A 14,292-nucleotide genomic window follows, 5' to 3' on the forward strand; every position below is an offset into this window, starting at 1 on the left:
TTTTTTAAAAGAAGAATTAATTATTTTTTTATGCAAAAAGAAAGACAAAATACTGTACTTTCTATAATAATATTGATTAATAATATTTTGTAGTACTATACAAGCTTATCTCTTTTTTTTTAGTTTACAGCGGAGTTTTTAAATATCAATATTTTAACACGTCGCTGTTCACAACCACAGAGGGCATTTTATAAAAAGGGAAAAAACAAGTCTCTTGCAGGAACAGACAAACCTTAGGAGTGTTTAAAAAAAACAGAGTAAAGAATAACTACCCCCAAAAAAGTCTTTAGGATATTAGGTATAAATTCATCCTAGTTCAATCCTGGAACAAAACACGTGCTGGGAAAAAGCAGCAATGTCCAGGAACCATAACAGCTCCCTGTGACCACGTTCCTTGAGCTGATTTGTATCTACACCACCATTAGAAAAAGGACTGAAAGTGTTCTGTAAATAACCTTTCTGCCAGTAGCCACGCTCAGTACCTTTAACTGAAGGTCCTTACTCCGGAGCTCAGCATCCTTCTCCCTGACCAGCTCCTTGAGCTGTGCCACCAGCTGCTCAGTGCTCGTCAGCTGCTCAGTCAAATCCACCACAGACATGTTCCCTGCATCCTGGGAGCCTGCAGCCTGCAGGGATTAATTGTGCTTGGATCAAACAAAATGCTGCACACAACCTCAAAAAGCCTGCAGCTGGTGTCTTGAGTTCTGGGGGTTTTTTAAAAAAATTCAGCAAATCTTATTAAATGAAATATTAAAGCTTACATTTACTACACATCCCTACAACTGGCCATTTTTAGCAAGTCTGATCCTCGTGTAGAACTGTAAATCTTAAAAACTGCTTTAGGAATATTAGCTTGAATTACAGCAAAACAGTCAAAGCAAGCATTCCAGGCATCTAAAACTGAATTTCCTCATCCATTGAATTTGTGTTGTGACAACCAGCAGTGTTGGGAAATAAAATAAATGCCAATTAAATATTAATACTGAACATGCTCTACACAGAAATACACTTGGGGTAAAGCTTATGTAATTCCTACAGATGTTTCCTCAAGGCAAGATAAGCAGAGGGAAGAGGAGTACAGCAGCTGGGTTAGGCATGAGAGATTAAACACCAAGTGGGTAAGAAACAAGAACACAACCTGACTTCTGGAGTCCTAAAACTGTCATGGCAAAACTAGTCAAACACAACTCCTTTACAACTGAGCAAATGCATATGATTAGTATGAGAAAAATTCAATTAAATTCTTAAGATATTAATAGTAATTCAGCACTTACTACTGTTTTGGATGGAGAGTCATCTCCACTACCCCATTTCCACATAGCTCCACGATGGCTTTGAAAACAGAAATGAAATAAGAGCACAGTAAGCAACAGAGACTCTCAGAGAGCTGTGATTAATTCAGACTTCTCCCTATGTACTTCATTGTGAAATGCTTGAAACTCATTTGTTCACTCTGACAGCACCTCTGATCTCCATCACATTACTAGTTGTTGAGAAATAATGACATCACGTATGAAATATGTGTAATATGCCTTTTCTAAAAACTGCTGGGCAGTAAACATCACTACTACCAAAAATAATAAAAAAAAAAAAAAAGTCTTGAAATGCCGTATATTATCATTCAGCACAGCTGCTTCTCCAACATATAAATAGGAGATACAAACCACATATAGTCTGCTAATATTTAACCTGACCTCAAACACTGCCTGTCACTGCAGGAAAATAGTGCAGATTTCCAACGAATCACACAGAAAGCTGAAAACCACTAAAGAACAACCTGCTTTAACTGCTGTGACTGCTGCACATCGGAAAAACACAACCAGCACCTGCTGAGTAATTCCCCCTCTCACACAGCAACACCCAGAGGAAAATCACGTGTCCTTTGTAATCTGTGCTGCAGACTTTTGAAACAGGCATTCCCAGGCCAGCCCTGGGTTTGGAGAGCAGTTTATAATCAACACTAGCACATGGCTTATCTTAAAAAAATGCAGACTGATAGCAGAGCCTGCTCTTAAAGCTGTTTAGCACTTCCAAGCCAACCCCAGCAATCCCAGGCTGCAACCTATGGACCACATCACCTCCAAGGCCAAACTGGATTCTCCAGGGATCTTTCCTAACATGAAAACCATGGGTTTGGGGATGGCAATTACAGAACCTGTAAGTAAAAAACTCCTCTCACAACTACTCCAGAGCTGTAACATCAAACCTGTTCTCAGTGAAGAGCTCGTTTCCAGACACATGAAAGGGTTACCCAGGTATGAAGAGGACACAGTGACTCACTAGATGGAACATGGTGGGGGCATTTCTATTTCATTTAGGAAACTTTTAGCTCCTTTCCAGCCCTGACTGATGCAATCATTTTGTTTGCCTCACCTGCCACATTCCTACCTGGACACCTTAAAAACCCAGCAGAAAGGAGTAGTTATTTACACCAATGACACTAAACACTGACAAGTTTTCTAGATCATGCTGGGAAACAAAACTGAACAGGCATTCCTTACCCAGCAACAAAGTATTTTTCCTATTTTTCTGGCGTACAGACAAGAAGTTAAAGCTTCTGGACCACTCAATTTGATCCCTTCTCCTTGCAGGACATCTAAACTCAATTAAGGTAAGTTTTTGATACTCATTTCCCTTCCTCTGGCAGACTGTGCCCAGGACACTCTCAGGCACCAGGCATAAGAAGAGCAGGGAGCCCAAATTTTCTGTGGCTCTCCTCCCTGAAGGTTTCAGTGACAGTTATTTGCCTTTCTTCAAGTTCAAGCTGCTCACTCTCACTGTCAAGGTTTCACGTTACTGCCAGCCCTCCATCCTGCTCATCTTACATGCCCTGCTGCACTGAGAACCATTCCCTGCATCCACCACACACTCCCAGCCATTAATCTCCTCACTGAAGAACAGCAGGATAATCTTATCTGCCACAAATTCCACCAGATGCCACTTAATTTTATCAAACAAGTTTCTCCTGATGCTCAAAGTACAAGTGAGGTTTCAGCTCTAATCACAACGGGATGTTCCCAAAAAAGACAAGTCCCAGTGGCAGCTTTGCCTTCATATTCATTCATTACCAGCTGCAGCCAAATCCAGCTAAAGAAAACCTACCAATGTATTATTCATCCGGGCATTGTCCAGCCACCTTCCTCCCCTGAGTCAGAGACCACAGGGCCCAGCACACGGGGCACAGACAGACTGGGGCAGCAGCTCACCCTGCAGCGCTCACACGAGTCCCACAGCTCAGGGTGGCCACCTACACGGCAAAACACTGAACTCTGATCTTACAAATCCTCACCCAGGCAGAGGAACAGCCTTCTGACCCCCACAGAACTCCTGGTGTCTGTCCAGCTTTCAACACACCTCTTCCAAAATCGTACTGATTAAAACACGGCTTCAAAGAGCACTCCTTTGAGTTCTCACCATCAAGCTGCTAAGGAAGGACCTTTCCCCTTCTCCTGCAGAAACAGGCTGTGAAAGGCAATGCTGAGGGAGAACTCTGCCCCTCTCACTACCAAGGAATATAAGAGCATTTCCCTTCCTCTTTTCCTCCCAGAGCAGAAAAACAGAGTGTGTAAAATCCCAGCTAAGTCTTTCATTATTTTAAATCCATTTCCTGGAACAACCCTGTGCTGTGAACACGCCCACTGAAGGCAAACCATTTTAAAAGAATTACTTTCTCCTTGTATCTGCACACTTTTGCTTTAACCCTTGTCTGGATGTTGGTCCTTCTGCTGAACAAGTTACACTTGTTTTCAAAAGATCTGTGTCATGTATGAACTAAGAGGTCCTGGCCAAAACTTGGGCAAAATCTTGAGCAAAATCTATACGAACGTGTAACACATAGGCAAGAAGTACAAACTGGAGCTGTGTTAACCAAACTACACACTCTGTAAAAATGTAGTAATATAGTTATGTAGCTGTTACTTGGGGCTATTACAAACACTATATCCTGATCACACTGACCACATTTAAAGAATAATAATAGTATATAATAGTAGAGAGAGATATATAAAATATATACCATTTTATAATAGTGTAAGTTACTATTTATAATAATAACATGCATTAGTATTTATATTAATTCAGTAACATGTACTATTTCTATTTATATATTAAACATTCATTTAGATAGAAATATAAATAAAATAAGATAAATATAAAAAATAAAAATAAACATAACCACTCTAAGAGCAGTCCAGTGATACATATTGCTTATATTAACTTCTGTAATAAATACATACTATTTCATATAGACAAATAGTAAAAAGAACATGGAAGCGAAGCACCGTTTTCTAAGCGCAGACCGGAGCAGCGCAGGTGCACGGGAGGCACAGACAAACAGAACGAGCCATTTCCATCGCTCCCATCCTTCCCATCCTTCCCATCCTTCCCACCCTTCCCACCCCGGCTCCGGCAGCACACGGGACTGGGGGTCCGCCACCCCCGCCTTTCCCCGAGGGCCCCGTCCGCAGCGCAGCCGGGCAGGGGTTCATCCCCCCCGGACTCACCCGCGGGGCTGTGGAGGGGCTGTGGAGGGGCTGTGGAGGGGCTGTGGAGGGGCTGCCCCGAGCCCCCGGCCCCGCTGCGGCCCCGGCGGTGCCGCCGCCCGTGCGGCCCCGCAGCCCCCGCCCCGCTCCGCCCGCCGGCCCCGGCCCCGCCGCGGCCCGCACTGCCCCGGCCCGCACTGCCACGGCCCCCTGGCGGCACGGAGGACCGCCCGCCTCCCGCACGCCTCCCGCACGCCGCTCGGGGAGCGGGGGGAGCGGCTTTTTTACCCTTTTTATGTCGCGTTACCGCTAAAATTCCCTTCTCGGGAAAAAAAAAAAAAAAAAAACAAACAAAAACAAAAAACAAAACGGGGACTCCCCGCGCGCGGCCACGTCTTTTTTTAAATATGGTGTTTGTAACAAAGATAAATAAACAAACAGTGAGGCAATGAGGGCCGGGCCCGGCCGCTCCCCTCACGCGGCGGGGTTTACCGGCCGGCACGCGGCCCGGGGAAGGGAGCCTGGGCAGCACCGCGGGTACTCCTGCTTAATAACAGATCGGTTATTAGCATATCAGTGTGTCAGAAAAACAAACCGAAAGCTTTGGGGGCCCCGTGCGCTTCATTTCTTTTAGACCTGAGAGAGGAATCTACTTGTTTGTTTGTTTGTTTATTTGTTGCTGAGAGCTGGGCACCGAGAAACCCCAAAGACGCGTGAGGTGAACCGGAGATGCCCCATCTGGGGAAAAGATAACAGGAAGACTGGTAATGAAAAGACTAAAAATGTGGATTAATTAGCGCGAGAAGCGAGAAACCGACAACGGATAGAAGATAGAATACTGATTAACAAAGAGAACTATGTGACTTGCAAGCCACTGAACTAATTCCTGTGTTTGCTGAAATAATTAAAAGTTTTGATAAGTGGTGTACATGCTTTGTGGAGTGATCCCCGTGTACCTCAACACTGAATAAAGCAATGTCAACTTTCTGTATTCCATCTAAATGTGTCTTTTATCCCAAACACTAAGCATTCCTTTGTGGAGTGAGCTAACAGAGAAGTTAATTGGAATATGACTATAACAAGGGTTGGGGACCTGAAACTTACCCATTTTCCAAGTGCCTCTGTCTCAAGCAGGTTCCGCTGTACTTATTTCAGCAAGGCAGAGAGAGAAATCAGCTCCATCAGAAGCAAAACATTACAAGTTACGAAGAACGAAAATGTAACCCAAGGAAAAATAAAAAATGACCCTCCAAGACAATTAAAAATGAGATCAAGGTAATTCAGGGCAACAACATTGATTAAAGGACTGAAGCATTTCTTATGAGGAAAGGCTGAGGGAGCTGGGGCTGTCCAGCTGCAAAAGATGACTGAGAGGGAACCTCATCAATGTGTACAAATATCATTAAGGAAAATTGAATGACTGAAAAAATTCCTGTAGAGAGACCCAGTTTCATTCAGCTGTGGTCTTAAAGTGCCTCTTAGTAAAGGTATAGGTGCACAGCATCCCAAAAACTCACACCTGCCCTGTGCTGGCCACGGAGAGAGGCTGGGATACAAAAGAGAGAAACCCTGGAGAGCACACCAACAATGCCAAAGTTTCCAGTAAAATTCCATCACCTCATGACATTGCAGTGTATAATCTGAATACATATATAGATATTTAAAACACTTTCATACTAGAAAAACTGGTTGCTGTATAGTTAGGAGAGCAATTTTCATAGCAATCACTTTATTGATCTAGCTTTCAGGAAGGGGAATGGATTGAGAATCCTTTTTCTAAGCAGAAAAAAGAAAGCCACCTTCATCTCTCTACGGTGTTGAACATACAAGTACAAAAGGAAGCTGTACATCACATCTGACAGTGGCAGCTTTTGTATTTTGCCTTCTGTAATCTTTCAGATAGTCATTTTTTGTGTGCAGACTGCAGCTGTCCAGCAGTATCTGGCACTGCATTCTGGGCTACAGCCCCATCATTCCCCACACAAGCATCACTTGGTCCTATAGACCACAGAACACAGAATAAACCTTCATTTACAGGAGCCTACAACAGTAACATGACAGGGAACAGGAAGGAAGAAACACATCAGACTTTAAAACTAATTAGATTTCAAGATGTGTTTGTCATTTGAATCATTTTAATCTTTCCCAGTCTTATCTTTGCTTTTTTCAATGCAGCCTAAATGATACTCATACAGCCAAACTCCCTTGCTATGATGTCAGCCCTGGAACTGACTGTATTTAAGCAGCAAGATCCAAGCCCCTCAGAGAAACATTAAACTCTCTTCCAGCTGGAGGAACACCGTTGTTATTAAATGCATTTAATATTTATGTAACAGCAGCATCCAGATGCCCCAGTTAGTGCAGCCTCAAGTTACTTACTGTGCAGTTCTCTGCTGGAGCTATTTTATTATTTTAGCAGTTCCTTTTCCTTTTTACAAAATAAAGCCGCTCACTGGTCAGCCTCCTCTTTTCTCTCACTCCAAAAAGCAGTGGGAGGAAATTGCTTGCTCTGCCTGTCTGCTTTCTTCCCTGCACCTGCTCCTTTTCACAACTTCCTGCATCCTGAAATACCATGGAGACATCCCACCTCATCTCTGATGAGGGATGGGAAAACCAGAGCAGGACTTCCCACAGGATGAAGCCAGTTCCCATCCACCGGGTGTACCAGCCCCACATTCCTAACAGTACCATGAACATTCCAAGCTCTCCACGCAGAAGTTCAAGTCCACAACAGCTGGTTGCAACCATGAGGAAGGCAGGAAGCAGCATGAGGGAGGAATTAACGGTAAAGACAGGTCACAAGAATGAATTTCTGATGTTACTACCCCTTCCATTTGCTACCTCCTCCTTCTTGTTCCTGTGCAACCTGTGACCCCAAAAAACCAGAGACTACTGGTTATGACAGCAGTGAGTATTGAGAAGTAGATGCAGGGATCATCTAATCATCTTCTGATAATTAGATCTGATGATTAGAGGGCCATTAGTATATAAATGATAAGAGCTGAGGCTGAGGTTTAAGTCATGCCACTAACTCAGAAGAGAGCAAACCATTTAGGTGGTTATAAAATGAAGCTAAACCAAGCAAGAGCAGAATGGCAAGTTCCCCAGCACTCACTGCAGAGGGCAACAGACACCTCTGCACAGTGATACGGATCATCCCCCTGAATTCATCTTGCATCATCCTGTGTCTATCCAGCACCTGCACTTCCCACTGAAGATGGCCCAAAGTTTGGAGTCCCTGGGGCTCAAGCTCCATTTTGTGACACCCACCCAAAGACTGGGAACAAAGCCAGGCACCAGGATGTGCTGGGGGCTCCCCAGCTGGCAGAACAGGACTTGGGGCTCCTGCTGCTCCTTCACTAGACTGTCTTACCGTCACAAAATGGAATTTTAAATCAAATTCCAGTATTTCATCTAAGATTTTAATGGCTCTGGTCACCTGTCTTTGAGGACTGGCCATGAAATCTGGACATGACACAGCAGCAGTGGCAGAAGTGCCAAAATTCAAGAGCAGTCACTGCTCCACAGCCTGCAGGAGAGCTCATCAAGCAGCCCACTGCAGGCTCAGAAAAGGCAAACCTAACAGGAATCAAACAATGTTGCTGTTTCATCCTAACAAAAAAAGTGGCCTTCTGCTTCTCAAAACTGTTTCTGGAAGAGGAAGGAAGGAGAAATATGATAAATTAGATACAAAAAGTGTTCAAGGCTATAAACAAAATATTAAAAACTATTGTTTGAGTTATTATCAGATAAAATACAGAGCCACTGTTTGCACTTACTAAAAAGGCAGAATATTTTTCATATATGCAGACCATACAGCAATAAAACAAGTTAAAAGTGCCACCAAGAGAGATGTTAACAATACAGCAGAGGAAAAAGGCTGCAACCAAGATGATTTAAGCATAAGTAATCTATCAGCTTGTCCAACAGAAGACACCGATCTGCTACAAACCTTTCCCCCTTTACACTGAGTCAATGCTTTAATACTTTTTCACCTGAAGTGAGCCTGAGTTTGGTCGCTGTGCAGATACTGTCCTCTAGTGTCTGTTTTTGTTAATCAGCTGGGGAATAAGGAAGAAGTCTCCTTGCAACTTGCTGAGAGTCCCTGGATGGGAAGTCTGGATGCACCTCACGTGGAAATGACTGGGGTTGTATCCCACTGTAAATACCAGGCTGACAAATCACCTCACACTCGCTCCACATATTCTTTTTTGACATTTTTATTAACCAAAGACAGGGTGACTCCCATGTTTGGAGTCACAGGACAGATCCCAGGATACTTGCACAGCTATGACAAGCTTAACCAAGAGGCACGTGGCAGAGCTCGCCACGGACACGGAGCAACCCCTCGTCGTGCTGGGGAACTGGCACCACTGGCACCCTGCAGAGGGGCTCCAGCAACAGGATATTCCACTGGCAACGGGCCACGACCCTGGGGGGGACACACCAACAGCTCCAGGAGAGAAAAAGGAGAATTTGGCATTGCACTGACCAACAGGGGCCCAGGTACTGCAGACAGACCAAAGGTGTGCCCACCACGGAGTATTCCCAGCTCCAGATCTCTTCCACACCCAAACTGAAGCTGCTTTTTGTCATGCTATATAAACACACTTCTACTGTGCATTGGCATTTATAGAGTTGCAAAAAAGTCAAAAAAATAAAGTTCTGCAAGATATTAATACTCTTAGGTGGAAGCTTGAAAGGTTAAGTTTACATGTCACTGTTTTCCACAAAACCCAGCTAGGTGGGAAAGTAAACTAGATGTGCCATTTCAACTCTTTAGCATTTTATAATCAATTTTCAGTATACCAATAAATACTCGGTGCAAAGCACATGCTCAGTTAAAATCCTAGGCGTGGATAATGTACAAGGAAAATAAAAAAAGAAGTCAGAACATGTTGTCTACATGCTGACAGAAATATATTTAAAAGAAAAAAAAAAGGGAAAAGTGTTCCTCACTTACAGCATTATTTTGGTTTTGGCTTAAGAAATGTAGATGCTTTCTCCCAAAATAACAGTACTTGACAAGGTTATATCACGGGCTTGTAAAAATAAAAAAAAGTTACAGTGATGGAAACAAAGAGCCATCTCCATCACTTTAAACCCAACACTTCCATCCTCAGAAGCCTGCAGCAAGGTTACACTTATGAGTCAACACTTCTTGTGGTGAGGGCAAATCCAAAGAAAAACAAAACAAACCCCACAGAAATGACACCCAATCATTACAGTTTATGGGACAGGAAAAATATGATGGTTTCCAGCAGAAAAACTGTAGTGTTCCTTCTCTCCCACCTCACCCACGGCAGTTTGCCCAAATTCTCCCCGTGATAACAATACTTCTTAACAAGTTCTCTTCCCCATGACTATGGGGGCAGATCAAAACACCTCAGTAACTGGTAACAACACACACCTTCCCAAGAGTGGAGACTGATCTAACAGCTAAAACCTCAGGAAACAGAATTTAGAACAGAGAGATAATGTTTCTGCACACGGATAGGAACTGAAACTGTGAGAAGTACAACATAGAAAAGAGTTAATGGTCTTGTGTAATTTCAGCTTGGAAGTACAGCATAGAAATGAGGATATTACAGGAGCATCCACAACAGGGCCATTACAGAGGCAACACTGAAGGCTGCTTTGTTAACCCCAGTAATGGCCCCCTCATTGCACAGGTCGTGTTGGCAGCAGAAGAACTCAAAATTATCCAGCTGGAAGAACTCGGCAATGTCAGTCATGTGGCACTGGGATCTCTTCCAGCAGGAGAAAGTTCTCAGGGTACCTATGGAAAAAAAAAAAAAACACAACAATTAAACAGATTAGGAGCATATTGGCAGTAACACCATTGTTGGTATGACGAGAGAAGCACAAAACAGTGGAGAAAATGCAAAGCTGAAGGTGTGACACGGTGTAAGCAGCTGGATGGAGGTCCATGTTTGTGTTGCCATGGCATCGGGGGGGAACGAGGAGTGAGGTGGGAGCTGTACAGCCTCCCTTACACCTGACACCCACACGTTTTGTCCACCTCCTGCCAAGAACTAACCCTTACAACGTGCCCACAGCTCTGCAGGTCCTGCCATCATCACCAGCAATCCAAGGGACATGCAGATGCTGGACTCAATAAATCCCTTCTCAATCCCCCCAGGGATGGTGACTCCACTGCCCTGGGCAGCCTGGGGCAGGGCTGGACAGCCCTGTCAGGGAGCCACATGCAGGAGACAGAGCTTGAAGAGCACATCAGGGTGGTCAGACATTGGCAGAGGTTGTCCAGAGTGGGGGGGGATGCTCCTTCCCTGGAAACATCCAAGACCAGGTTGGACAGAGCTTTGAGCAACCTGCTCGAGCTGAGAATGTCCCTGCTCATTGCAGGGGGGTGGGACCAGATGATCTTTAAATATCCCTTCCAACCCAAACCATTCTGGGATTCTGTGAGGAGTCCTTCACTCTCGGGAAAAGAGAACTTATTTTAGTAGTGACAATTTACAAACAGCAGAGTTTTCATCTGCAGGTGTATTTTGTGGGCTGCACATTCTTTATGTTCTTAAAGCACAACAAATTCAGGGCAAAGGGTTTGCATTTCAAAGTCAGCACCATCCCCTATTTTTTTCCAGCTCCCCTGGATGCATTTTTATTTGTTTGTTTGTTAAATCTGGACATACAGACATCTGTATATATGCTTGTAGAACTATAAATCAACTGCCTAAATCATCAGTACATTATCAGTTGCTTCCATGTAAGCATGACCTTCAAAAGGATTTGCAACCTTGCTTTGAGTGAGGCTTAGAAATGCATGCTAAGGCCAGATTAGAGATGCACAGGTGATGAAAACTGAGACAAGTTGTGTTTATTTTCGGTCTGTCAGACACCATACATACCAAATCTCAGCTGCAAGCAAGTATCTTCATTCATTAGGCAAGTGCTGTTGGACCTGCACAGGGTAGGGCTGTTTTCGCAGTGGTAACATCTCAAGGTAGAACCTAAGACAGCAAGGGTTTATGCTCACTGAATAATCAGCTACTGAGACAGCAGCAGCATTAGAAACAGCAACAACAAAATCACTGTCTGCAACTAACTGTCACAAAACACATGCCTGGTTATTAAACTTCAGCTAAAATTATAGATCTCAAGACTTCAGCTAAAATCAAGCTTCTGTCAGTTGTACAAATCGAGACTGGGAACTCTAAAAGGCAGATTTTGAAGCCTGTACTCATGTCATTTTTAAAAGCACCATTATATACCTGCAGAACAAGGTATTACATTTTTGCTTCTTTTACCTGCTCTTAAAAATATTGCCTTTTCCAGGCAGGAAAGGACAGGCAATGACACTTTCAGCAGAACTTTATTCCATCCCTATTTTATTTCATATCTCTCCCTCATGCTACGAAGTAGTTCCCAATCCACACGACAGGAACCCAGTCTTCCAGCAGCAAACCACCCCAGCCTGGTGCTGTTTTAAGCAGCATCACATCCTGCACCTGATTCTCTCTCCTGACTCCAGACAATCAGGAACTAAGACAGAAACTCCACCCTGCTGCAAAGGTCACTGTCATTCCCCACAGTGGGGGAATGAAATAATCCAGGCTATTTGTCCTTCTCTGGCATTTTTGCCACAACTTTCTCCTGTCCTAACATTACATAGGAAGGCCCCTTCCTTCTACTCACCAAAACTACAAAAAGCAACCAGAACAATGCAGGTGGTTAACAGGATGGAGTTCATCTTGCTCATGCTTCCTTCCTAGTCTGAAGGCATAAAGAGATGTTACATGTTAATTACATTTAAAAGCCACATGGAACTACCAAAATCCCCAGTGAGGAATCCGGGCTTGGAGATTTCAGCATGGAAATGAAAGGACTGGCCAGGGGAAACAGGAGGAGACCAGAGAGAAAAACAACTGCGCTTTTCAAGGGAGGATTTTTATTCTTTGAACAGGATTTTTATTCTGAGAATTGATATTCGAGCCCTGACAGGCTCAGCTGGATCTCATTTCTCCTTTCTGATTACACCATTCAACAGGTCTCCCTGTTCCTCACAGCTACAAATGCACCTGACAACAACAACAACAACAGAAAAGGCCATTTATGTCTCCAATCCTTTTTCTTTTACAGCAATTCCCCAGTAACCCCGGAGCCAGACTGTGCTCCTTTCACCGTGGTGCTGCAAAAGGTTTGGCTGCTCTAAAGGAGCTTTTGCCTGTCCTCTCCCAAAATTTCTCCCTCTCCCTGAGGGACTGACACATCCAATGACCCAGCGAGTGCCTGCAGCGACGGCTCCAGTCTCCAGGGCTGCTGCAATCCACGGCAGGATTTCCACGGGCAGCAGGGAGGTGGGAAGGGCAGGATTTCCACGGGCAGCAGGGAGGTGGGAAGGGCAGGGTATCCTTTGAACACAGGCAGCTCCAGAGCAGGAGTTATTGGACAGATTTCTGCACAGAGCCTGAACTGCAGCCACATCTCCCACTAAAAAAATCTCTGCTATTGCAGAGTGGGATGTGCAGAGGAGGCATCAGGAAAGCACAGAGGGGAGAGGGGGACCATTCTTGTGCTAGGAGGGCACGGTTTTATGTTTGTCTTCAAAGCCCAAGCGGGATTCAAAGTCTCAAAATATTAAAGGTATTCAGACAACAAGTTTTACACACGATAAAATCGTCACACCACAGCTCTTGACCCTGTTAATTCTGCTTGAAGCTATTCCTGCATGCAGCTATAACCATGCTAGGCTAGAGGGTTTTTCTGCCAGAAGACTGAAAACATGGTTTCGTAGCAAAACAATATTTAAATGCTTCTCATCCCTTTTAACATTTTTCTACTGACAACAACAACAACAAAAAAAATCCCATCCAACTGATCCAAAGAAATCCTTAAACAATATGTCAAGCACGCTCTTATTCTGGCCGGGAAGATGCGGGGGTTTTGCCCCACCCTTGCATTCCACCGAGAAAAGAAACACAACATGCTCGTGTACATTGGAAGGAGTGAGTTTCAGAATTATTTATCACAGACACTCTTTACGAAGCCTGCCTTATCTAAATAAACATTTGGTTGCCTAACTCCTATTCTTACTGCTATAGAATAGTTACACAAAGTTTTATCGTTTCAAAGATCTTAGGATTCCCCCAGCCCTCTTCTGTCTCCCTTGCGATGCTACACCCTAAAAGTCCTTCCCGCTTTCCCTGACACTCCCTTTTGTTTAAAAGCTAGCTTTATCTTAATTGTCCGCAATTTGGGCAGCAACCCTCGTTCAATCAGTTACAATTCTGTAAACTCGCACTAACATAGCTAAATTTTCCTAACATAGCTAAATTTTTATTTTATTTTATCTTGTCTTTATTTCACAACAATAAAAACAAAAAAAACCCTTCTCCATCAAAATAATAATAAAAAAACCCCAACACAACAACAAAAATCCCACTACCTTTTTTTTTCCTGTCTGCATGACCCACTGCAGAGCAGGAAAAGGAAGAAAAACATCATAACCATAATGTGCAGTATGAGTTGATTTTTCCGGGGTAAACAACTTTGCAAAAGAAGCCTTTCAGGGCCACGGGCTCGTCCCACAGTGACGTGAATCTGCAGAAGGGCTGTTGGTCTGGTGGTTACAGCAAGAGCCGTTCTGGCCAGCAAACAGAACCTCCCTGGGAATCTCTCCATCTTTCAGGAGTCCTCAGTCCCCCAATGTGTCAGCACAGGAAAACAGTCTCGCCTTTTAGCAAAACCAAGTCATGACTGGAATAAATATCAGGCAAATGAATAAAAATCATCAGGGCCAGTAGTAATTCAACCAGTCTGTTTCTGGGAAATGAGTAATTGTTTCTGT

At 43.9% G+C, this 14,292-nt stretch overlaps 2 protein-coding genes across 7 annotated transcripts in view; both read right to left on the reverse strand.

The window, feature by feature from the left end:
- LOC114066081 (golgin subfamily B member 1-like) overlaps window positions 1-4,556 on the reverse strand; it is a 36,765-nt gene extending 32,209 nt beyond the window's left edge. For all 6 annotated transcript variants that reach the window (XM_027900483.1, XM_027900482.1, XM_027900481.1 and 3 more), the window contains exons 1-3: window positions 4,538-4,556; window positions 1,275-1,334; window positions 483-626 (exon numbers count right to left, since the gene is read on the reverse strand). In XM_027900483.1, coding sequence (XP_027756284.1) covers window positions 483-626; window positions 1,275-1,319 — 189 coding nt within the window. In that variant the 5' untranslated portion in view covers window positions 1,320-1,334; window positions 4,538-4,556. The remainder of the gene's footprint in view (window positions 1-482; window positions 627-1,274; window positions 1,335-4,537) is intronic.
- Window positions 4,557-9,139: 4,583 nt separating this feature from the next.
- Window positions 9,140-14,292, reverse strand: part of CD59 (CD59 molecule (CD59 blood group)) — a 9,064-nt gene continuing 3,911 nt past the window's right edge. The window contains exons 3-5 of the mRNA XM_027900485.1: window positions 12,141-12,213; window positions 11,354-11,455; window positions 9,140-10,260 (exon numbers count right to left, since the gene is read on the reverse strand). Coding sequence (XP_027756286.1) covers window positions 10,067-10,260; window positions 11,354-11,455; window positions 12,141-12,204 — 360 coding nt within the window. The 5' untranslated portion in view covers window positions 12,205-12,213 and the 3' untranslated portion in view covers window positions 9,140-10,066. The remainder of the gene's footprint in view (window positions 10,261-11,353; window positions 11,456-12,140; window positions 12,214-14,292) is intronic.

The sequence above is a fragment of the Empidonax traillii genome, unplaced genomic scaffold (assembly GCF_003031625.1).
Source record: "Empidonax traillii isolate 1590-97213 ecotype Southwest subspecies unplaced genomic scaffold, ASM303162v1 scaffold733:size745334, whole genome shotgun sequence".
Taxonomy (NCBI): Eukaryota; Metazoa; Chordata; class Aves; order Passeriformes; family Tyrannidae; genus Empidonax; species Empidonax traillii.